We start from the raw sequence: 25,499 nt of genomic DNA on the forward strand, positions 1-25,499 counted from the left end.
CAGTTTCGCCTCGTCGATATTCGTTTGATGACCCGCCTAGTTATCTGCAGCGCCATCCCACTATTTCGAGTCATGCTGGAAACGGGAGCGGGGCCGTCTAACGGGATGTCGCTGCGAAGATTAAAAATCCGTTCACGTCATAATACTCTCGTTTCTTTTTTCTTCCGGAACGTTCCGGAACGGATTCCAGGCTGCGAGTATCCAAGCGACTCAATGCAATTACCTCTCGTTTCTAAACTCATTGCTTCAGTCGTAACGGTCCGACCCCCTCGAGGTCTCATCGGCCTTCGTGTATCAAATCATCGCTCTCGACGGAGTCCCGTTGCGACGCAATCGCCCGGGCTTTGGGGTTATTGTGAAACCGGAATCGCTCCTTCAAACAGAGTTTCCGAATCCGGAATGATTCGTCGAGGTTAACATTGCGTTCCGTCACACTCGGTCGGTACAGGGCCCGTACTCCGAATGTATGGTTTATTGACACCTTGAATCTGCAAGGTCTGATGAGAAATCGTCGAGCTCGTGATCGTTCTGTCAGAAGCTTCATGTATTGCAGAGACAATGGGCTCTTTGTGAGTAATAGGAGCGGGCTTGCTCGAGACCAGAGGAGGGCACTTCGACTTGGGAAGCCAGCGAATCAGCAAGCCGTCTATCCACTCATCCAAGGCATGTCAGGAGGGCCTGAGGCCATCTTTTGTTTCTCCCGTCTCCACTTCGCTTGTGAGTATTCTAATTACTTGTGCTGACGCTGAGGTTACCCGGGTCGGCTCGGACTCTCCGTTTCTCCTCTGAGCGTTCGTGCCTTGCCGATTGCTCTCGCAGCTCCGTCGCTTGTCTTGTGCGATCGCGGAGCTTGAATTCGCTCGCAACGTCTATCTGAGCCCTCGCTGCAGCTCCGAGCTCTGCGAAAATATTTCAGATTATTCTTATTATTTTCGGGTTCGACCTAGGTTCCGTCCTTCCAGAAATATACGTCCCCTGGATGAAGATTATCTCGGGGCTCATTACGAGACTGTCTGGGAATGTAGTTGGGGTTTTATTAATCGAGATTTATTGCTCGTGACGCGAGATCCCGCCGTCACTTTCCCCAAGCTCCGCCAGCGCGTGAGCATAGATGGACGTCGGAGTCGAGAGCCTCGGCTCTAGAATGCTTTAAGAGCAAACGCGAGAATAATAATTAAAAGTTACTCCCCGGCGTCGGTCAGCGGCTCTTCTTCGTGTAGGGGCCAGTGATGGTGGTCGCAGCGGCGATGGTGCTGTTCCTCGTCGACATCGGCCGTCCTTGCGAAATGTTACTTCTCGCCTTCGGCCTTTCGCTTCTGTTCTCGCTTCGTCCGCTGTCTGGAGCCACGCTCCGAATCTCGGATCGCATCCTTATTCTCTGGCCGCAGCCCATTGAGCCCCGATGCGTCGAGTTCATCGAGAATATATTCGGTGCACTTCCGACAGAGCCACCAGAGGGTGAGTCGGGGGTTGGCATCGCCGAGTGCGAAGCCTCACGGCTCAGAACGTGCACAATTTGTCAACCATCGATGTGGTCTGAGTACGCTCCGGCAGACTGAAGAAAATCGAATCGGTCGCTGATTGAGTTCCCCGCAACAGTGTTCCAGAACAAAATCAAGGAATAACCTGCTTTAGGAATTTCCAGCCGGAAGGCGTTTGCAAGAGCCCGCAAGCTTTGCACGGACCAGGCCCGGGATAATCGAGAGATGCTCGGAGATCTTGAGCAGACGCGGCTCCCATGGTGGGCTCTAGGCCCCCAGAAAATAGAAGTCATCTCTTTCCAGGGACATATCAGCATGAACGTACGTGCAAAATATTTTTCCTCGCAGGAGGCCAGCAGCTGCTTCGGCAAGCAGCTCGTGGGGCAACTTAGTTGTGCACAGGGTCCCACGCACGTTCCATCCTCACGCCTCTTGTATTCCCTCGAGTGCTTTAGGAATTCATCTTGAAGAATAACTTGCGTTTCAGCTTCAGTCGTTGGATTCCCGAGGACGGCGCTCGCATGGCTCTCAATTGCGATTGCCGATCCACGTCTCCAACATCAACAACAACAGCAGTAGCAACGACGACGACGACGGGAATTAATGTTTCCCGTCTGTGATGAAGTTGCTCGAAGCTATCGGGAACATCGCTCGTGGACGGCCAAAATGCCGCTGCGGGTGGCTCAACCGGAACGTGATCGATGGAGGACGTCGTGTTCACAAATTTCAACAACAGTTCGAGGATCCCGTCGGAGGGGCATCAATCTTTGGACATTTATTCTGCTTGCGTCAGCTTGTAGCGGGACAACGTATGAAGCACATAACGGAGATAATGGAAGGAACTCCGAGCTACGGTGAATAAAGAAAACTCGGTCGAAAAACGTCGTCTCCCGGTCGAGCTGCCGCGCATCTGTGGGAACGCAACGAGATCGCACGGGGACTTCCCGCCGCGACCGCATTATCGAGTCACCTTCGACAGGTAACAGAGTTCATCGAGAGGCCCGATGATTTTTCACCCTCAACTGAACTCTACACGACCACCGACTTGCTAGTAGTCTCAAAAAGTATCCGGTCACCGAGCACGTCGACGGGCCTAGCCAGCTCGATGCCGAACGCAACGATGGATGAGCTACCGTAATAGATGACAGGAATCGATTTCGTGCAATTCTTGCCACGACCGAACAGCTGCGGCCCGATGTTGATTATGACGATCATTATCGTAATAAATGTTATGCGCAATGTTTGGCGGTCCTCTTCCACCCCCTCAACGCTATAGAATACGTTTCATCTGATCCCTATGGTGGCCGGAGTGCAGCCGTCCGTGGGATCGCGGATTTGCAGAACCCCACAGCTCACCGTCCGCACACCGTGCTGCCAGCGTCCGCCAGTGGGCGAGTCAAATGGGAATAAAAGGAAGACGCGCTATGCTTGAGCACAAAAACTTCCGTGTACCAGATAATGGCAAAAAGAGAGTTCAGATACGCATTAGGATTCAGAACGGTATGGAAGGAGCAAGGCGGGACCACGCCGCCTGCCAGCAGCAGCGGACTCACCTCGACTCCAGAGACCCAGAGGAGAAAACAACCGACAACGAGCTTCGTTCGATAAGGTGTATACCGGCATCTCGTCCACCCGATCTACAACCAAGTCAGAAGTCGAATCCGGCGTCTACCTCTAGTCAAAAATACCCACGGGAAAACTTCTCGGAGCTGGTACCGCTCAAGAGTAACGCAAGTCATGCTAGTGCAACTCAGCCAAGGAGTTTGCGTCGCTGGCTCACAGAAAAACACCGCAGGAGCCCGCACACCGGCGGACTTCACCGAAGACCTTCACCGCTCTCGGAAGCATCAGCGCGGTCGTCGTCATTGTGGCTGTTCTCCTCCGTGCCAGAGCTCGCTGCAGTCCCCACACGATTCGGTACTTTCGGTGTCCGATATTGGCCGCATCCTTCCCGGCAGGTACACTAGTCGTGGTGGGCTACCAATCGGTATAGGTGAGCGCTGTCCCTGAATTGCGTGAGCCAGCGCGTATCTCTCCCCTCCCCTTCCCTCCCGGGGTCAAACCCCTCGACTTCCTCGGGAAGTGCCTGGAGCTGGAGACGAAACAACTCCTTTCGACCCGGGATATTCGGACTGGGAATTCGGCCTCAAGTCGGAGGCGCCGCTCATGTATTCGGAGGCTTCCTGAGAGTCTCTGACGGAGGCAAACCCTCACGTTGGTCATTATGGGACTCTTGGACCTTCTTGCGAGAGGGGGCGATGGCTTCAATTGTCTCACGCTTCCCCATCATGGGAACACGACTCGCGCTGGAATTCGGAGCAGACGCGGCCGCAAACACGAGGAAGTCAAACATACTGTGAGCGTAGGGGAACAGTCGGAGCTGGATATCGACGACTGAGCCAGACACCCCTCTCGAACAGAGAAAAAGGATCATTACTGATTTAGGAATCGATGGCTAGCACTTTCAGAGACCCTTCTTCCTATGAGTGACTGATTGTGAGTGTACTCGCGCGTGCGTAAGTGCGCGAGAGAAGAACCGCTGCTGGGGAGAGCTCGGCACAGAGCAGACTGAGGGAGTGCGACAAGAACACATGAATCAGATGGGGTTCTCCGGAGAGAGCGACATACTCTCATTTTAATATCCGTCGTCGCTGTCCCTCAACTGTTCCTGTTCCGGTCTCCGCTCCCTCGAGTTGAGTTTGCTCAATGATTCGTTATTCTTTCGGTTGGTTAGCTAAGGGGACAAAAAAATTCAGAATTTAGACACCAGGTGTCGACAAGCAATCGAATTCACAGATATTTCGGTGTCTTCGCTTGCAGTTGACGAGCGAAGATCCGAGAATTCGGTGCCTCAATGCGAAGATGTCATTCTCGGCTTTCGACTTGTAGGGAGACAGACTTGTTTACCTTGGACGCCGCCCTTTGTGATTGCCTTCAAGCTTGGAACCCTTTACGGCGCTCGCTCGACGGAACAAACTTCATGTTCAGGGACCGCCGTCTATGAGAGATCAGTCGTCCGCTCAAGGACGAGGGACCGATTCCGAAAACAGAAGATCCAATCTGGCAAATTAATAAGTCGGCGAGTGCAGTAGTATCCGGCGATACGGGCGAACTTCCAAACAGACGATCTATAATTGCGTCGAATTGCGTCCTCATTTTTGGTCCGCGCGCGGATCCTTACAATTTGCAGGAGCTCCCGATGAATCGATTTCTTCAGGGAAATCCGTTCCATCACTCAGGTGCGATCACAGCAAAGTCCAGCTCCCAAGGAAGCTCTGGTGGGAATCGTAGTGTCCCTTACAGCTTCGCAAGCTTCAGGAATCTCCCTGCTGTCAATTCTCGTCCCTTGCCCGATGCGACCCGCGTTGGAAAGAATTTCTTTCTCGAGAATCGAGACGTCGGGACGAACGACTTCTGTTCCCGATTCCCGTCGGGGGGAAAAGCGACACGACCGGCATTTCATATCGCGGAAGCTGTTGCCATTTTTGTCGCCGTTGACCGACACGCACGAGCTCCTGTACGCTACAGAAGAATCGTGGCATGCAGAAGACAATCATTGAGGATGTAGTTTCCCCCCCTCCCCTCCGAATTCGCCGGAGTGGTGTCGGAGCACGTCTAAAAATTCCGCATGGCGATTCGTTGCCCGTATCGAGGCCTCGACTCGCGATGGATCATTAATGCGAGGATCTTCTCCTTTCCGGATTCGCTTCCGGTCGTTCCGCTCTTTCTCGCTAACGAGTTCATCATTCATGAGACAGAAAGCTCGAGATCGGCCTGGATGGATCAGAGCCATAGAAGTAGATGGATCCCACGAATCTTCCGCGAGACTGTCCAAGCCTCTTGTGGATGAGGTGCTGGGAGCCTTTCGGAGCGAGCGTCAATGCATCGATCAAAAAATAGATAGCCATGATCCTCCCTTCCTCCCAGCCAGCCAGCCAGCCAGCCAAGTCTACCCACCTGACTTCTCGTCCCTCATAGCCGAGCGCGGGAACAACCCACCGCGGTTTCTTGACCCACCGTCCGGCTGCACACTCAGTCCTTCGGCCGCCCGAGAGGAACCAACTTTGGTGCCATCATCTTATGCTGATCCATTGTTCGCTTCGACCGAGGGGGAGGAACTCTACTGCAGTCGAGCGAGACAACTGACCGGAATCGTTGAGCTGATAAATTCCGCTCCGACTTTTTCAGCGAAGGCCGCGGATCTTGCTCTTGGTTGAGGCTACCGAAAACCTCAATCACAGCAGAGTCGGAAGCCGCGTCAGATGAGGCTGCTCTCGTGCGCGCTCTGGCGCTGCTCTAATAATCTACTAATTGCAAATCCAATAGAAACTCTGGAACGATGAGTGATAGCTGAAGCAGCCGGTCGACTCGGGGGACTGACCGGCCGCCACAGCGGCTGCCCGGTGGTGAGCTACAGACATGCACGAATGAGGACGAATGCTCATTCGACCCGAGCTCCACACAGCCGCTCTCTATCCGCTCTCCGGTACGGAGAGCGCACGCTGCCAGGCTTTCGGGCCACGCGTCCCACACCTCACTCTGGAGACTTGTCCATCAACATCGCTCTCCGATGTATGTTCTGTTTCGGACAAGGCGATTCCGGAATTCTGTTCATTTCGTCCAAGATCGCGTTCACCGAATCACTCCGCGAACCGACTGACTATGAGTTCCCTTTCCGATTTTCGCGTCCTTGTCCGAGTTCGCGGGCTCAAAATCACGCGTGAAGTTGAGGCTGCGAGCTCCGCGGTATCGCAGGATAGCTCGCTCGCTCGCTCAATCCCTTCGCAGTCGCTCCCTGCCGGTCATGAGGCCTCAGTACACACATTGACTGGCGTGAGCACCTGCGGGGAATCGGATGGAATTCGTCCTTCCGGATAGAGACATTGAGGGAGTTGAGAAGATCAGCACTCCCCAGGACAGAAGTTCGGCGTACGTCACTTATTGTTGAGCGGGAGCGCTTGCTCTTCTGAGGAGCGACGAAGCGAAGACGGAAGGAAACAAACTCGCGGGAGAGTGGTCTCCGATTCCCTAGACACGCCGGCGGACAGAGGAACCATGGGAGTGATGAAAGAGCCGGCCGGTGCCAGTGTGGGCACTGGACTACGCTACCACGCTCATCGCTCCCGAGGATCGCTTCGTTCGAATATCCGCTCGTTCATTTTCTTAACCCCGAACTCCCGCTCTCAGTGCACTTCCTCCTCTCATAGGAGAATTCGGTCGATGATTTCCACACGAAACCGCGTAGTTCCAGGACACGAGATCTCCGGCGCCTTCCCTACTCATCAGCCAGCGATACGACGCCGTCCCGTCTCTGATGATCGCCTCCTTTCGGATTTTTATTCGAAATCTCCGCTCAGATCCGACTCCTCGAAGATAAAATACCGGCCGGCTCCTCAGAACGATATTTGCGCCGAAATCTGATGCAGCGGCGGCAAGACACCCTTCAAGACCTCGTGACGTACCCCTGCAGCCACTCGGAGAGGAAGCAGCAGAGAGGGTCAGGAAAAGGTGAAGAAAAAATGGGCTGAGGAGAGATAAGGGAAATCGGGGCGACTAGAGGGCAAGGAAAGGCGAAGCAAGACAACGCGGGGCCCGATCTCGCAAGACGCCGCCTTCGACTAGATTAGGGTAGCCTCACGGGATGCTTGGGCAAAAGTGCCAATTACAGACGTTCGCTCACTGCACGTCTGGCGGAGAGCCTCGAGGCCGCTCTCGTTCACATTGAACTCACTCGATGGCGCCGTAGCCTCTGCGTGGAGCGCGTGCTCAATCGCGCGACGTTCCCAAAGGTGGACCTCTTTACTCCTTTTCCTAGCTGGATAGATACAATCAGTCTTACGTCAGAATCTCGATTCCCCGACGGAAGCTCGTGGAATCTCTCTGCGACAAATCAAAAAGGGGGGACTCATTCGTTCATCCGCGGATCGCAGGTATCGCAGGGATAACTCGATGGACAGACCGTATGTATGTACGTACACATGGACGACGCCAGCGATAGGTTTCGATAGCGTGAGAGTCAATAGGGGTGAGAATATTCCGTACTGATGGCAATGCAGTGAGTGACGCAAAAAGCCATCATGGACTGGTGTTGACTCTGTCCGGTTGCGGTGGTTGAGGCAGCCACAACGACGCATCCGCCGCGCCGCCAGCATCAACGGATCTGATAGGGAGCTTTCGTCGCTTCTCACACACTTCCGTCGACGACTAAGCCCGCTCCTGGGGTTGGGCGGGGGAGAGGACGGGAGCGAGCGACTGTCCCACCATCGCCGCCGCTTGTTCAGAAGGCTCACCGCTCACAGCTTTTCGTCGGGGACTTTAGGGAGACGAGTTCCTCCCGCTCAAAGGAAACTGTACGGGAGGGGGGCGAGGGGGAAATACAGATACCGAGTATGAGGAGGAGAGGAACAAGAGGCGGAAGGATAGCGGAAGAGCTGCCGTCCGTTGTCGTCCTTGGCGACGCCTCTGGTGTCTTCCGGAAGCTCGTACGCCTGCTTTTCTGGAAGCTGCTTGTCGCTTGCCGATTGTTCGGCGGCCTAGCCATGTGGCAGCAGCATCCGAGGGACGGACTCGACGCTCTCGAGTCTCAAATCGTTGACTAGCTCCACCCAATATGGAAGAAGTTATCAAAACGCGGCGAGCCGTTTCCGTGGGGGATTTCTTCGTCAGCGGTTCCCATCGAGATCGGCGTCGCCGGAGTCGCTAGCGCCCACATTACAACTTGCATTGCAACGTAGAACAAATCGGCGCTCACAAGACGGTCACAGCTTGAACGTCTCGTGAGGATGATCTCGGTGCGGATGGTAGACCAGCTGTTGTTCGACTTTTGTCAACAAAAAAGTTCCGAAAAAAATCTCCTTTTCGTGACGATAAGCGAGGTGACGCCAGAGCTCCCCCTTGTTCCGCTCTCCACGCCTGCTGTTCTCTATTTCATCGCCGCTTGTACGGAGGGTAAGGGAGGGGAGAAGGGGGCCGGGACTCTGTGGGTATCGTCGAGGGTATCTCTAGCCGGATCTGTCGTCAACAAAGATCCTTTCTTTGGAAGAAGGAGACGACGACGGGAGACAACGAAAAGAGAAGGAAAACGATGAACAGACGAACCGACGCGGTCCAAGAAGGAGCACCGCGCGGCTTCCCAGCAAACGTTAGCGATGGCTGGAGCCAGACGACGTACAAGAGGAAGCTGCCTCGGGGCGGCGGCGACGGGAAGTGAGAGTTACACAGGAACCTACGAAGAAAAGGAGTCCAACTGCTCCATGAGCTAAACAAGAACTCGAATCCGGATGTTGGTGTGCTTTGTCAGTTCGTGAAAGCAACCGAGCCCGCGCACTTCTCTCTGTAAACGGTGGATGCTTGAGCTTGTCCTCGACGCAATTCATGCGTCCACCGAGCTCATTGGGGGAACTCGAGGGAATTTTATTCCATATCCCCAAATGGAGGATATTCGGTCCGCCTTTTTGGATGTTTTCATCTCCTCATCCCTTGGCCGGCTCCGCCGGCTACTTATTAGTGACTGCCCGCTCCTCTCCGAGCCCACGCGGCGACGTGGTCAAGAAGTGCTTTGTTGCATGGCTTCGTGCCGTAGCCTCCACCGGCCGGTGCTGTTGCTACCTCTGTTGCGGCTCGAGCCGAGGTGATGGCTATCGAACGAGGCCCGCATCGGTGAGTACGCTTGAAACGAGCAAAACGAACGACGTAGAAGGAGCAAGCGTTTGTTCCTCGAACGCCTCCAAGGAAGATAAGGGAGCTCTCGTGACTTGAAGCTATCATATTCTCACTGCGGCGGCGGCAGCGGCGCAACGGCCGCCAACCCCCCGAAATCTGTACGTTGCTCCGTTTTCCCGACCGGCAGACGTTCTGATTATCGTACTCACCACCGCATTTGCTGGAGCTCGTTCTCTACTCCTACGATCTCGACGCCGACCGTAGTAGAGGATCTCGGACTCGGATTCTCTCCTATTCCTGACTTTCACGAGAGGCTAATATTCTCCGAGCTCATTCGTGGACTACTTCCGTTTCGCTCAGCGTAATAAAGCGGATCTCTGTGCGACGCCCTCGTTTCCTGAAATGCATTCCATTCTGCACGTGGAGCGCGCGACGAGCTCAAGTTTCCTCGACGTAATTCTTTTTTGCGGTTAAACTCGCGGTCGGATTCCTCGGCGTGCTTTCGACTTGTCACCTACCCAACTCGTCACGTTCTCTCAGCCTGGCGCCGAATACGAATGAGAGGAGTCTTGGTGGATGCGCGTATGAGGCGAGCATGCCGTCATTTTCGCCGTATTTCAGATTCTTGCGATAGAGGTGGACTTCCACCGTGATCCACAATGGGGGATTACGGAGACCCACCGTAACCGCGGGGTTCTAGCGGAACGATAGGATATCGTCCATGAGTTAGAATGTCGAAGCGCTAGAGGACCGTTCCGTACACGCGATTGCTGTCGAAATCCCATTCTCTGAAGGAGATGCAAGACACTCTTCTCGTCCTAAATACAATCAAAAGCCGCTTGCTGTCGCGGGTCCATGCTTTCTTCCAGTGTTCAGTGAACGTACGGCCTACTTCATCGCAGGGAAACGGGCTCGCATGACATCGCTACCTTCAGCCGGAGCTACGTAGACGGAGGACGCTATGGACAAAAATTATGATTGTGTTTGCTGGTGGTGAGCCTGCATTCACTGTTTCGCTCGTCGACGGCATTGTAACGATCAACAACCACTCCGAGTGTGCTCTGAGCTTCCCTGTCGTCCAGACGTTGATTATTATTCGCCCCGCGCGTGATGAACAAGAAAGAAGATGAAAATTTCCACTCTATAAAAAAGTAATCTTCAGCGAGGTCGTCATGTTTGTGGTCTGTTGGTCGCCCGCTCGCTCGCTGCATTATGGGGCGCTGGGAAAAAAGTTCGCCGCACTTTGCCGCGTCGGCAAACAGTCGGGAATCTTGCCCGTCGCGGAGCTCTACGATTGCCCCATTCGCTACGGGAGAAACCACATGATTCTACGTCTTCGCGCGACCATCCAAAGAAGTCTGAGTCAACAAAAGACATTCCATCGCTGATTCATCAGACAACAAACGAGATTCGGCTGCGTGCTGGCGGTGTCGGCCGGAGAAAAGCGTAGAAGAAGAAGAACAACAGCAGTGGCGGCGGAGACTACAGACAACCCGCACGCAGTCCGGCACGCCAGGTCGTTCGCTCGCGTTCGCTGCCATCGAACTGAGGAACGCTGTCAGACTTCATTCCGCGCGACGAGATTGACGACAGCGTCGCGCGGAATCTCCAGAGATTCGTCGGAGAGAGGGGAGGACACGTCTTATTTTTCCTCGCTCATCGAGGACAGGATCAGCGAGACTGGCCTGGCCGGGAAAAGGTAAACCGTTTCCTTCGGATCAGCGTATCACTCTCGTCCCATCCAAACATCACCGCAGTCCGCATGCTTCTCACGTCTCCCGATGAATCAATACATCGCTGAATGGATTTCGATTTGTACTGAGCCGTAGAGCAATGACCTATTTCCATGGACACTGGAGGCGAAACCTTCAGTGGCAGAAGGGAATGAGGGTCGCCGCCGGAAAGTCCGCATCGAGACCCTCGTGCATCGCATCGTCGGCGGCCCAGAGTCCCGAGAAACGGTCTCGAAATCTTGCCGCAAGCTATGACCAGCCGAAATATGAGAATCTGGGTCATTTGACAACGCTTCAGACCGAGGTCTCACACGAACATCCTCTCACTCCCAGTGGATCGATAATCGGTCAGCTGGAGCACAACGTGCCCTGGAGGAAGAATTATGCGATCTATAAGAGCGACTCTGAGTTTGCAGCGAGTCGGGAAACCACGAAAACGATCACAGAGCACTTTATCCGCTGCCGCCGAGGGTCTGTCCGCCCTCAGTCAGAGACTGGAATCCCCGGGGCCACCTACACCAAGTCACAATTTATTCGAAGTAGGCTTAACGAAGAAGAGAAACGGAACTCTCGAACACTCTGTTGAAGAAGCCGGAGGGCTATCTTTACACTAAGCATCTCGAATGCCCAAAATCGCGCTTACGTTTCGTTGCTGAGCCTCACGCAGAGCTCGTCAACCTCGAACGGTGCAGCAAACCATCTATGGCGAGATCCCACTCACACACATGCACAAAATAATATTTCTTGATCCTTCTATCGGTCCCTGACGTCCGGGGAGCGACCTCTGCAATCCTCGGAGACTTCTCCGACGCACTCGACACTCTCACGTATTCGAAAACGCCAACGAAATCGATTTGTGGCTCGTCTGGCTTCGTGGCCTAGCCTTCAGCTCTTCCAGTCCTACTGAAGACTGACAAGCGGTCGTCGTTGGCTCGCTCGCTCGCTCGACCGTCTGTCCGTCTGTCCCGCTCCCTGTTCGTTCAGAGAGAGTCCCTTCTGCGCGGCGCAGTCAAAATACACCCGACGCATGCGTATAAACCTCCGAAACCCGCGAACAAATGCCCACCTGGAGCTGGAGAGCCGACACCGAGGCTCCCCCTAGCGAGTGCCTCCGAAGGCTCGTACCGAGTGCTCGCCCGCCATGCAGTCTGCCGGGTCGTGTTTTCCTCGGAGCTCTGTCGAGAATGGCACGTGTCGTTGGATGGAGCTCGAAATAACACTGCGACATCGTCGAAGCAGGGACTTCAGCGTCGGATAATCTTTCGATGAGAATCCTCGATTGGATGTCTTACTTCTTGAAAACTTGACATGGGAGCTTCCTCCGATTTCTGAGAAAGCTCTCCACGGCAGAAATGAGATTCCAGATCCCGACTTCTCATGCACCGCTCGAGCTTCTATGTCATCCCGCGAAGAATCGGGGAGGGTCGATCTTGGATGTCGGCTCGGATTCTCAGTTCGAGGCTTTCGCGCGGACAGGTTCGTCGATCATTTCTCAACTGTCTCTGACTGTTTCTGGATACAGATCGCTAGGATAGAAGCTGAGCCAAAATTAATTGTTACCATATACGGGATGCCAAGCCGGACGGGACTTCCGAAGCTCAAAACTCATCCTAGCAGAGTTTCCGTCTATTTTTCTCCGCCGGATCCAGCTCTGATCTGCGCATAATTTCGCCTCAGTCGGGCTACGGCTCTCCTATGAGAGCCTTCTCGCCTTCATTGAGGTTTGACATCGTTTCTTGTGTCTCATTTCCTTGAGAGCCTGGGACGATGATGAAAACTAATGTCACAAAAGTGGACTCTTTTGCAATCGTTACACTGTGTCACGTTTGCTACACTACACAGTGTGTCACGTAAGTCATAATGACGCACCGAAGAGCACTCCAGGAGACTCATGATGAGCCAGGCATATACATATTTCGATCTGGATTTCAGCTGCCGGAAATCTCGTCTACCTTATTACAGGTTCAACGGTGGGAGTTCTGCGGTGATAATTAACGTCCTGAACTCCGACAGTGTTGTCTGAAGGGGTCAAGACCGCCTCCCGATGCGAACATAGCAGGTCTGCCATCTCTCCCGCCTAAGAGAGGCATAATGAATCCTCGTTGACAGGTTGCTGATGGTCGAGACCTTTTCGGAGTTCGACGCGCGGAAGCAGCAGAAACCGTACGGAGATTCTTGAGGCATGTCATCAGGTAGACTTCGCTCGTGTCGCGCCTGAAGATAAGGGCTAGTATTCTGCACATGAGCGATCGCGTGAACATCGGGTGACGCGTCTCCCGATCCCGTCACTGTCCTGCACTTCGGGGAAGGTTTTCCCGGCTCATGTCTTCTCGAAGCTCATGTCGGGGGAGTCCCGGATCCGAAAATGAATGAGTCTCATCCCCGTTTCTGGATGGACGAAAGCCTAGGCCGCTCAGGAAGCAAATTTCCCACCAATAATAACGGAAGCGAGGTTATGGCTGGCTTCGGTTCTCGGCCTAGGCTGTCTCCCCACGACTTGCAACTCCCGAATGTGCGATGCTGGCATAAGCTCATAGAAGAATGAACGAGCTTATGAATGAATCTCATCATTTTCTGCTCTTGGCTCAATTCGTCTTGCCGACGTCAATACTGAAAACTAAAGACTGAAGACAAGCATGACCGGCGAATACATAAAAATAGATCACCGTAATGGAGCTCCCGTACTGCGGAGAGAAGCGGAGGCATTTTTAAGTCTGGGCCCGAGAGTCTCCGGTTACGACATCAGCGTAAGGTCACTCGCCTTCCGCACCGTATGCGAAGCCACGGCGACGGAGGATCCGTGCGATCTCCATCGTCATAGGCTCTTTGCCCTCTTGAGTGCATCATGGGGCTCTGATGTGGAACGTCTCTGGAATTGCCCAGCTCGCCGGATTAAAAAACTTGTTCTAAACTTAAAACTCGCGCTTCTCGCGGAAGATCCTTGAGGTCATTGCTAGTCCTAGTTGTTAGCTCACGCGAGAATCGACGCGGGGGCCCGAGGCTTCTGTGGAGCTTCTTTTGAAATAAATATGTGCACATGTACGCCGCTCCAGAACTCATAGAAGGCCTCCATTGCGATGCTTTTCTTCGGTCATTCTTTGGAGGAACTCGAGAAATCGGGCGAGATGTCTCAAGACCGTCGTTGCCGTCGAGTAATCATTGATTTCGAGCACAGAAAATCGAATAATATTGTCATTTTGTACCTTTTCTCGGGCATTTTTCCAGCTGTGAGTAGGTAAATGAATACGACTCATCCAAGCACTCTTCAAACCGCTGAAGCCATGGGTAAGCACGTCTTCCGACAATGGTCTCCCAGGAAGACAATACTGCCCTCTCTTGTTTTGAGGATTCGAGTTTGACTTAGCGTCTTTGTTCTGTCGTGAAGCTCTTTCATCTTCATTATTTTTTCCAGGGCCGCGCTGATGCCGATTTTGGTCGCTCTCCAGAATACCTGCTAATCTAAGTACTAATAAGGACTGTTTTTATTAAGATATAAGCATAAGGGTCCGAATTCCATAATCCATCATCCAGTATACTTGTTATTGGCTGGTCCGGCTCAAGAATTTCTTCTTCTTCGACTATATTCCGTTCTACTGTGAGTCTGGTTCACCGCTGCTAACTCTCGCCGGCGCGTGCCGCGTTTCAATCGGGCTGGCTATTGGAATTTGAGAATCTGATGCGAATGGAGAAATGCCCAGGATACATGAGCCAAAATAGCTGGACCCTGAGAATGCAGGGCTGACTTTCCACGCTGATGCGTTGTGTACCTGGCGCTGGAAACTGCTCCCGTCGGAACCCCGGCTGCCGTGCATGATCCTAAATCCATGAGAGGCATACTCAGTCTCCCCCTACGCAACGAATCGATAATGCAATGAGTCTTCGAAACCGCGGGATTGATGCAACGAATTAGGTCTCTCGTGGATCTTGTCATCTTCTTCATCCTGAGGGGCCAGGTGGGATAGGTGGATGCATTGTATGATGGGAGTGGCTCTAATTGCACGGCGGCGCGATCGTACATCGGTGACTTGTTCGATATACTTCGCAAACAACCAAGAGCCGACTCGCGTCGTCGCTCCTCGGGGAATCCATGAGCAACCGGCCCCGGAGCGAGCGTCAAGTGGGAGATGACGATCGCTCTCTAGTCGCTCCTAGAGCCCAGGTCATGCATTCAGCAGCCCGACGGCTTTGATCATCCCTGAATTCGAACCGGATTCAGGCTCGCATTTCCTAACTGCAGAAGATCAATCGGGTCGAGCGGCTCATCGAATCATTCTCCAACTAAATCCTGATAATGTCTTGAATGCGTTCCCGATATTTTCATTGTACTCAGGACTGCAGTTCCCGATGCAGCTCTGCGTCACCGATCGCGAGAGCTGGAGCGTTGACCGTACAAAAGAATTCCGGGCAACGTTCCCCTTTGAAGCTTGGGCTCCAGGATTCGGCTCACTGCGGGCGATATTGAAATATCTCGATTTCCGAGATGTATTTTCTCCGCCTGACCTCTCGATCCGGATTGATGGGCCGGTCGACTGAGGAAACAGGTCGGAGCTGTACACTCGATTGGGTCCGCCAGAAGGCAATCCCTCGAAACGTCCCCGTGGACCGCCTCCGGATCAATGAGGCCATGGAAATTCTAGATTTAGCAGAGGGATCGAAAGTTGAGCGTCTGCTCGTGAAGGATTGTGCTCTCTGATTCATCGGACGCTCATTACAAAGCGATGGCTCGAAGAATGGAGTCGAAGGCTTTCCTGATGACCGAGGAGCAGAGAGTTTCCATCAAAGTCATTTCTGATGCTTGATTGTCTGTATTTGTCGGCTCCACTGCTTGCATCAACTGCAATTCATTAACTTGCGTAAGCTCTCTCCTGTAGAAGCGAATCCGAGCCCTCGACCCTAAGGTCGAGCATGAAATGAACAAATTAGATGCCCCCCCTCTCCTCATTGAAAAGAGGGGGTGGTTTTCCAAGCACCTCGCTGACGAAATTCCAGTATAATTTCAGTCACGGCAGTAAGCTGGGCGAAGCAAGAACCAACAAGTGATGTTCGGACGGGCAGCAGATATAAGAGCCGGTCTTGTCACTCGTATACTTCCTCAACTGCTTCCGGGGATGCCACGCGACCTGCGCAACTCCTCTACACAATTGAAGAAAACGACCACAAACAGATTAGAGCCTTCCCCAACATATTCGGAGGTGAGGTCGCCTTGTCAACGAGCAGTGAGTCCGTGAAGTCTTAATTCGTCAGCGATCGGTCGCAAAATCAGAACATTTCGGTGCATAGATACAGATTGGCTGGTGAGTATGAGGGCGCGAAACATAATGGCTCCATCAACAAGAGAATATCTGCATCCGGGAGAATTCCAGAGTAGCATCTGTTTTCTCTGGAGATCCATACCGGAAAGCTCGGCGAACCTCAGCGGGAGTCTCCGATTCTATCTGATTTCCATCAAGCACACGGAATTCGCCTAGGCCTATCGAATGAGCGGTTTCTCTGCGTTTCCTCGAGATTGGAACCGCATTGGAGGACGTGCGACTGCGAACCGCAGAGAACATTGATTGAACTTCACCTGGTCTTCGCGATTTTAGGACGCTGCTTGCATTGAATGACATTTCTTCCCACTTCATCCATGATGTTTCCTGTAGCTTCACCGATACCTAACCGGAAAACTGAATTTCTCTCCACAGTGGATGTGAACCAACTCCGACAGAAGAGAGCAACTCTCGGCCATCCGAAAAATGGCGGTCGTTGAGCGGTCAGACAAAATTGTTCTTTCGAGTAGTGCCGTCGTTTGCAGTCTGTCGAGGTGGGATATTCACCGCGTTCCGCTCCTTTCTGTCTCTCGATGCACGCATGATACGATATATGATTAAATCGTCGTGCGCGGTGTCTGATTTCTGACTCTTAGCTCAGGGGAAAACACCCTGAGCTCAGAATTTTAGGAACAGTCGGTTTTTTTGGTAGACGATTCGCGCGGTGCCAGAACTGCGTGTCACAGCCCCGATTTCATCGATCGCGGGAGCCCGTTGCAGGGTTTCAAATAAGCACTCATCGGAACTTTGTCGCAAAGCGGACGCCTCGAGACTGCGAGTATCGCGGAATTTCCACACGGAGTGAGGCTCGATGATTGCGAGAGTCAAAGTGATTAATTGATACTCAACGAAATCCTTTCCGAGGAAGAGGCGCTGAAGAAGTGTATGGAGAGCAAAAGATACACCGATTCCCCGGTTTCCGATCTCTCGGTTCTCGATTCCCCGATCCTCTCGGCCAAAATGAAAGCGTATTCTCCGTTCGGGCTGTGGAGAGGGAAGCAAACGACTGTGGAGTCGTTCGGAAGAGCTTCGAATAGAGAATATACGTATAGACCAGGCTGTGGGAGAGGAGACTAAACCTGGCTAAATTGGAAGAGTAACGACGCTTCTCCGGAGCCTGATGCCTGATGTGTTTTGAGTTTCTCATATATATGACACCAGACATCTGTAGAACGGAAGGCTTTATCAATCAATAAGAGCTCGCCGAGTGTCTGATTGTCCTGAGCTTCGTGGGGATTCGCCTGGGTTGGGTTCTTTCCTCGTTGGGATTCCGACTGATACTTCATTTCATCGTCGTCGGTGATAAATAATGTTCCCAAGGCGACGGAATCGTTTCTCTCTCCGGATCGAGGATTCCATGACTGAAGCACATGAATTTTCCTGATGAGCGGTGTCTGAGTACAGTTTACTCGTCGAGAATTCTCTCCCGCCTCGAGGATCAGCAGTCAGCAGCCTGGCGCGAGCCTCGACGACTTGAGTAACCCCTCATAGAGAGGTGGGGAATCCGAATGAGTTCTGTCGGAGCGCTACGAGTGTGATCCAACGAGTTTAGAGCAGACCCGCTCCTCGAAAAATGCACTCCTCATGTCCACAATAGACTGGAATTTCCGGGAATCTCGTTCCCCACTCTTCGAGTCATTCCTCCAGTGAGGATTTGTCAGGGCTGATGATACTGGGCCTCGTGTTCTTCCTCGTTGGGACCCATGATATACAATGACTAATCTACTCGTTTTCCTTCTCATCGGATTTTGACGGGCTCGTCGTATTCTTTCTCAAACCCGTGTTTTCCTGCTTGTCTCGATATAACGTCTCAAGCATAAACGATCTCGCTGTTCCACAAGGGGACTTCCGTGAGATCTTGTGTCCGAAGGGTATGTATCGTTCCACTGGAACTTCATTAGATCTCAAAATCCTGTGAAATCGTATGCCTATCGGTCTCGTATTTCCCTCGATGGTATTCCGGTGAGTTTTCTGGTCTCCGGACTTGATCTTCTCGTCGCTGATTAGTTTTTTTCCTCGTGCCAGAAGGCCTCTAATCCCTCCCAGTAAGACTCTATGAGGTCTCGTGACCGTTGGACATCGATCGTCATCGTCACCTCTCGGCAATAAGATTCTATGTTTGACGGGCTTCTGATTTCTCTCGGCGGGACCCTGCATGAAAATTCACTTGCCCTTTTTGTCCTTGAGATGCCTCGAGCTGTCCTGAGAGTCGGTCTTGTGAGAGATTTCATTTATTTTCTCGATGAGAACACGGGGAAAACTGTGCCTGCCGGATTTCGAGTCTGACTGATTTTTATTCGCTTCCCCCATGGGACCCTATTAGGTCTTGTGCCATTGGGAGTCTTTTTTTCCCTGATGATCTTGCCTCCCATAGACTGGTACATACCAACTTCAACCTTCGATGAGACCGGGTGAGAGCTCGTTTTTATTTTCGGGCTAGACCCATTTTCCTCTTTAACAGGCCCTCTGGGATCTCAGGACTGTCGGCTTTGTCAGCGGGTCAGGTTCCGAAGAGCATTTTTCGGTCCCGATAACTCCGTGGGCCAACACTACTTGGCCTTATGCTGGGAAGCCTTCCGGAGTACGGAACTATCATCGAGGGTCGGATGCGAATGATTTCGATGGAGCGGAGAAGAGACCCTGAGTTTCTCCCCAGAGTTTCCTGTGCTCAGATGATTGAGCTTTGAGCTCAGAAACTCTGATACGTAGACTTAACATGAATGATGATTGAGTGGAATGAACTCGCCCGGATAGGCTCATCGGCATCAGGCTCCAGGGTAGCAAAGCTTCCTTCAACACTGAGTATATTCTCCAGGATTTGAATCATTCCTCTCTCTGATGGTTTCTTCTGACCGAATTCGTTTTGCAACGCGAAGTCGGAGCGAGGATTCTCGAGAATGGCCCATACACTCGAGAGAGCGGTCTTCCTTTCGGCTACATCTACTCTCGTAGTCCGATTCCGGTGAAGGGTCTTTATGGGTGTCGATCCTCTGAGATCGCGCAGCGGGAGGACGAATACTCTGTCAGCATGCCGCATGATTCCATCCGTCTCATTGTTTTTTTCTTGAAAGAAGCTTCTGGGATCCGCTCTGACTCTTCGATCGTCTCGAATTGTTGCCTCATCGTCTGAATCGCTTGTCGTCTGAATTCTCTCCCATTCCGAAACCGACTCCGTCCGTATCCGAGAGGACGGCAGAGTCGAAGGCGAATGAGTCTCTAGCATCGGCCTAGAGATCTCTCGTCGACAGGCCGACACTATCGAGCCGCGAGTTTATGATATCTCGGAGGATCTCTCCGGTAGCTCTATCATCCGGCCTGATCAGCCCAAGCGCTGCGACTTTCGGGCTGCCGAGGATCGGTTCTGTATGGTGCACATCCAGAGTCAAGTAGCGGTCTTCTACGACTATCGCTGCCTCGTCGAACGAAATGCATGATTTGAAGCCTGTGGAGCATCAAGGAAAACTCGCGACGTATTTCAGAATTTCGAAGAGATGCACGCCGAAGGACGATCTCGAAACTTCCGTGCGAGATTCGCGCAGCTGAGGACGGAGCTTCTCTCTCACGATTTCTGCATACTCGCTCAAGAACCACCCTTCGCTTAGCAACCTCTCCACTGTTTCCGAAGTCGCGAGTTGATTGACGCTGATGTTTGACTCGCAAAGCATTGGTCGCCTCAGTATGCAGAAGCTTCCAACCGGGATGCCGGTGCCGACGCTTCCACCCCTTGAGACACAGAACTTTCTCCTCGAAATAGCGGCGGATCCTCCCCGCTGCAAAACCTAGACATGAGCGATCAGAGTGAGAAATGAGCGCCCGCAAGCGAAGTCAAAGGGCCCTTCACGTCTACCCCGGAGAGCGAGCAAAGAAATTCACTGACAAAGCATCTCATGGCTCTTCAGATCGGTTATTCTGTAGCTCATGCAACTTCTTCGTCGAGTACACGTGGGGGGATGCCATTGCAGAACACCTTGGGACCCTAAGACACAAGGAGGGAGACCACTCATTGCGAGAGTTCTCATCGAGAAGGGCGAATCTCCCGTTCAATCAAAGTATGAGCTTTCGGTGAACTCAGTGAAGCCGGTGAATAGAGACAAATCGCGCTCGTGGGTTTGGTCGAAGCCTTCGCGGTCGCGAGAATACCGTTGCACAATCTCGACAATGTAAACTTGATAACGTTTCTGGAGCCGAGCCTAAGGGTCCCTGGCTCTATACCTTCAGCCCGCAACCATCTCCGGGACTACTTGCCTGAGGCTTCCAAAGCTCGAGTCAGAGCTTCGAAGGAACGTTTCCTAGGAACAAGATCGATCGCGATTGTATGCGATGAGACTATGGACGTTAAAGATCGATAAAAGAGGTTGGCATATAGTGCCGGTGGCTCTTTGCTTAGTTCGGCAGTTGTGCCGGCTCGTACAGTGCGTGACATGTATAGGCTTTGATAAACATTTCAGCCGCTGGTTGCCGGTTTCATTGTTGAGCAAGAATCAGTAAATGAGATCGATGGCGTTCGTTCGGTGTTAGACCAAATTGGTAGGTGTACTTCCGAGCACGGTATACAGAGGGGTTCTGAGTCTCTTGCTGGACGACTGTGCAATCTCTTGGGTGACATCGTTGCGAGGGATGTTCGAGGATTCCCAACCCCAACGTTTTGGCGATTTCGTCCTGCGGAAGAATCGATGGACCCCCATTGAAGTCTTCTCTCCTTGAATACACGGAGCTTGAGAGCACAAAGTGTTAGCGACGCAGTATTCTGAGTTGTGAAAGTTGTGTAGAGAATTCCGCCGTCAAAACGGAGCAGGACAACTCGGCGCCGGATCATTCGGCGCTGAATGCTTCGGCGCTGGATGCTTCGGCGCCGAATCCGATTCGGCTTCAAGTCAAAGGGTATTCAGACTGGGAAGCTATTGAAGCGATGCTACCGATAAATCGTTCGGTGGCAGAAGAGGAACCTCCGAGTCGGAGGATGACAGACGCGGAATGCTCCCTGCAGTTTCCGATGCGCCGCTTCCGCACGGACCACATTTCCTGTGAAACAGCAGTTTCCCTGATGAGCGTCCCATCCAGACGAACGCTCAGTATGTGACCGACACACGTGAGCTCGAAGTAGGTGAATCTGGGTCTCAGTTCCTCTAGCAAGACTTCAAGCAGATCTATCATCAACTGTCCAACGAGTCTCCTCTCGCGAAAGCCATCGCCGAGATCATCCGAGCCCCGAGAGAGAAGTTCGAATCCTTGTTGGAACGTCTGAGTCTGAGGAGATTGAACGATGCAACTTTTCTCTTCATAATCATCACCAAGATGAAGAGACAACCATGGAATTCGGCGGTTGAGAATACCGCGCTGAAAGCGTTCATGAGACCCGTTCCGAAGCGATTGACGAAGGATGAAGAGCACGGAAAGCTTCCATGATTGGGTCGAGCATGCGACGATGCGAGTCTTCGGACTTTTCCGGGAGCAGCCCGTAGCTCAACGGGATCACGAACCCTCCACGATCAGCGAGGATCACGAATAATTTCTCGAACCTCCCCGGTGCTAGACTGAGAGTCCCATCAACGTGGATTCGCTGTAAATAACCCAACCACTTAGCAGCCGTCTCTCGACCGAAGATCAGAATCCGCTTTTCATCCCCGACGCCAGAACCGCCGAGTAGAAATCGTTCTGCGGCTCCTGACTCGCTGTGGTACATGGTGTACGCCTCAGGTACAACTAAAGGAGCTCGGTCGCAACTAAATACAATACAAGTGATTTATTCGCAGGTTACCCGCAGTGGTTTGATATCTCTCGAACGATTGAGCTGATCGTCTTGTCTTGAAAATATATACAATTCAAGATGTGGTGGCGGTCTATCCGCTCCATTCCACAGTATTTAAAAGTACATAAGTCAGTTATTGTCTCGAAGAAGTCCGCTCTCTGGCAGATTTCGTGATGATAGCCGTGGTACGTAACGCGGCATATGTAGGCCCTGTTTTTCTGGTTGGCATTCTTCCATGTCTCTCCGGTGAACGCTGGTCCGGTGGTGAAGCCTGCATTATGGTGTTTGGCCCTCTTGATCTTAAGGCTCTCCCTGTACTCGTTCCATGCAGTGTCGTTGAATCTGTACCCTAGCTCGCTCAAGTCTTCGCAGAGGGTTTTCTCTCCTGCCAGTGCTAGCACGAATGTGTTTGACGTGTACCTGCTGAGTCCGAGGGTCGCTTTCAGGAAGATTGTCTTGCTCTTGTCGAGCTCGGTCATCGTGGTCTTGGCGAGGTGTGGCGCTATCGTCGACATTCCGTACCGTACGATGGCCATGATTTTCATGTCGTAGATTTTCATTGCCAGGTTGAGAGGTAGCTTTTGCAAATCTCCGAGGCATATGGTGACGGTCGCCGTTCTGAGCAGTTGGGAAGGAGCTTCTTGAGTTGAGAGCGCTCGTCGCTTGAGCTCGGAGTTGGCCGAATCTTCGATTCGTGAAGCGCCAGGCGTCTGTGATGACGAACGTCTGCGTCTATACCTTTACCGACCTGCAGAACCATAAAGCCAGTCCGTGAGTGTTCGAAGCGGAAGTCGTCGATCCGACATCCAATCTCCCGGCGACAACAAGAACAGTGACGAGAACGATCTCATGGTTCATCAATCCGAAACCCGGACGTCTATGTGAAGCTGTACGACTCGTAAGGTACGGAGGCATTCCAGCGGAGAACCGCAGATGCTGTATTGGAAAGGGTCAACATCCGGCCGATTCCGAGTAGAGCACATTTCGGATGACAGTCGGAGTTCCATGGAGGCAGGCGACTGTGAGAAGTCATCAACTGTTTTCTGCAGGTCCCTGCAGTCGGCGACACTGTCGATCACGCGGCATTCCTTGACGTCATCGGCGTGGATATAATAGAAGAGTCAATGAACAGCAACAACGTGCTTCATAGGACTGCCCCGGGTGGATATCATTCTTGTAGGGTGCACCGATACCGCTCTCGGTGCCGAGCCAATCGGCTTCGTCCACATCTCACAATATAAAGTATATAAGAGTCTCCCGTCGAAGGGTAAAAACGAAGTTCAACCTAACCCCGGTCTCGTATCACACCGACTAGCATAGATCCCTTCAATTGGCGCAGTCGCAGTTAATTCGAACCATTTTGTGAACCATTCGAACCCTCGTCGAGGAACCTCAACGTCATGGAAGAGGTTGTGCAGAAGCTCACGGAGCTCCTAGAGGTGATGTCTAAGAAGCAGGACGAGAAGGTATCAATCAGCGATGACAGAGTCGTTGCTCTCAACAACGTCCTTTCGCTGGTCTTCGAGTACGATCCTGATAATGGGATAACGTTCGAACGCTGGTTCAGACACAATGGAAAGTATCTCGATTCTCATTGCATCTGACGAGGAGCGTCTTCAGCTCCTCCTGAAAGCCTTGGGGCCGAAGGAGTACAACCAACTACGAGGTCGAACGTCACCTGTACATCCCGAAGATAAGACATACACCGAACTAGTCGCAGAACTCAAATCGATGTTCGGTGAATCGAAGTCCCTATTTCGTCGCCAACATGACACGTTGTCAGTACGTCACGCACCAGGTAAACTCGTCGAGGAAATCGTCAACTCGACGAAGTTCTACGGTGACGACTCCGAGTTCAGCAAGCTCACCTTGGACAATTTCAACATCTTTATCATGCTACTGCATCTCTCGGACCCTTCCTACAAGAACCTACGGGGCGTCATCATGAGAGCAGTCGACGAGAAACCGGACATCAAGTTGGAAGATCTACGAACGGTGATGCGGCGTTATGAGACCAAGAAACCTCAGAAGTCTCTGTCTGCACGCGGATGTGCTGGTTGTGCAGGTGATCATCCTCGCAGGGAATGTCCCTTCAAGAACTCCTCTTGCAACGCCTGCAAAAAGACCGGACACATCGCGAAGGTGTGCAGATCAATGCAAAGCAGTCAGGTGCGAGTCCACTCTACGCTCAACCAGGCCGAGCTCGACGAAGGTCGCACGGTCGTGAAGGTCACAGTTAATGGCAAGATCGTGAAGTTCCGGGCGGACTCCGGCGCCGACATTTCCACAATCAACCTCGAAACCTGGAGAGCTCTCGGTTCTCCGTCTTTGGACGTTTATGGAAGTTCGTGTACGCATGTCGACGGCGGAACCCTCAACGTTAAAGGCTACTTCGACGCCGAATTCGGACTAGGAAACAGATCAGTTGTAGAGCCTCTCCTTGTGCTCGCTAGTGGGAAGGTCAATTCCTTTGTGGCCGCCTACTCAAACAACTGCATTTGGTGACCTGGAATTTCGGTAACAACGTCGTTGTTGTCAACGCGATCAGTGCGCAGGTTTTGGAAACCAAGTTCCCGATCTGTTCAAGTCTGGACTCGGGACCTGCACCAAACTGAAAGTGCACCTTCACCTTCGAAACAACGTCGTTCCGGTACATCTCCGCCCTCGTTCGGTGGCTCTCGCACTCCAAGAGCCAATCAACCAAGAGCTCGACAGACTCGTCAAGAACGGTACTCTCGTGCTGGTAGACACTTCGGAGTGGGCAACTCCGATAGTAGTCGTCAAGAAACCGAGTGGGGCTATCAGAGTCTGTGCAGACTATTCAACTGGTCTAAACGAGGCTCTAGTAGACATTGAACACCCTCTACCGAATATGGAAGAGGTCATGACAAAGTTCTCCGGTAATCGAGTCTTTTCTCAGCTCGATCTCGCCGATGCCTATCTCCAGCTGCGTTTGGATGATTCGAGTCAGCCGCTGACCACGATCAACACTCATCGAGGCCTCTTCAAATACACTCGTCTTATCTTTGGCCTCAAGACAGCTCCCTCGATATTTCAGAAGACCATTGACCAAGCGCTCGCCGGGATAGAAGGGGTTCTTGTTTACCTCGATGACATCCTCGTCATGGCACCTGACAACACCCTTCATGAGACACGCTTGTTAATGGTTCTCCGTCGTGCGATCCTCTGCTGCTCTCTCATTACGATCCTCGTCAAACGCTTGTAGTTGCCGCAGACGCAAGTCCGTCAGCAGTCGGCGGCGTCCTTCTTCAACGTTACCCCGATGGGAGCGAACGGGCCGTATTCTACATGTCGAAAGCACTCACGAAGGCTCAACGTAACTACGGCCAAGTAGAGAAAGAAGCATTCGCGCTCGTCACGGCCGTCGAACGTTTCAAGAAATTCGTTTGGGGTAGACACTTCGTGCTCCAAACGGATCATCGGCCTTTGCTTGCTCTGTTCAAAACTTCGAACACAAAGGGGTTACAGGAACGCACAGCTGCCAGACTCAAGCGCTGGGCTCTGCGATTGGTGGGGTTTGATTTTGAAATCGAATACGTCAAGA

The 25,499-nt window shown here is 52.5% G+C and overlaps 2 protein-coding genes across 2 annotated transcripts in view; one reads left to right on the forward strand and one right to left on the reverse strand.

Annotated features, from left to right (window-relative positions):
• Positions 1 to 22,849, reverse strand: part of Nrx-1 (Neurexin 1) — a 46,863-nt gene extending 24,014 nt beyond the window's left edge. Inside the window, exons 1-2 of the mRNA XM_029112320.1 lie at positions 22,683 to 22,849; positions 22,129 to 22,552 (exon numbers count right to left, since the gene is read on the reverse strand). Coding sequence (XP_028968153.1) covers positions 22,129 to 22,552; positions 22,683 to 22,849 — 591 coding nt within the window. The remainder of the gene's footprint in view (positions 1 to 22,128; positions 22,553 to 22,682) is intronic.
• A 485-nt stretch (positions 22,850 to 23,334) lies between these two features.
• Positions 23,335 to 25,499, forward strand: part of LOC100897209 (uncharacterized protein K02A2.6-like) — a 3,934-nt gene continuing 1,769 nt past the window's right edge. Inside the window, exons 1-4 of the mRNA XM_018640630.2 lie at positions 23,335 to 23,400; positions 23,555 to 24,394; positions 24,483 to 25,089; positions 25,161 to 25,465. Coding sequence (XP_018496146.2) covers positions 23,335 to 23,400; positions 23,555 to 24,394; positions 24,483 to 25,089; positions 25,161 to 25,465 — 1,818 coding nt within the window. The remainder of the gene's footprint in view (positions 23,401 to 23,554; positions 24,395 to 24,482; positions 25,090 to 25,160; positions 25,466 to 25,499) is intronic.

This window comes from Galendromus occidentalis, unplaced genomic scaffold, assembly GCF_000255335.2.
Source record: "Galendromus occidentalis unplaced genomic scaffold, Mocc_1.1 scf7180000077494, whole genome shotgun sequence".
Lineage (NCBI taxonomy): Eukaryota > Metazoa > Arthropoda > Arachnida > Mesostigmata > Phytoseiidae > Galendromus > Galendromus occidentalis.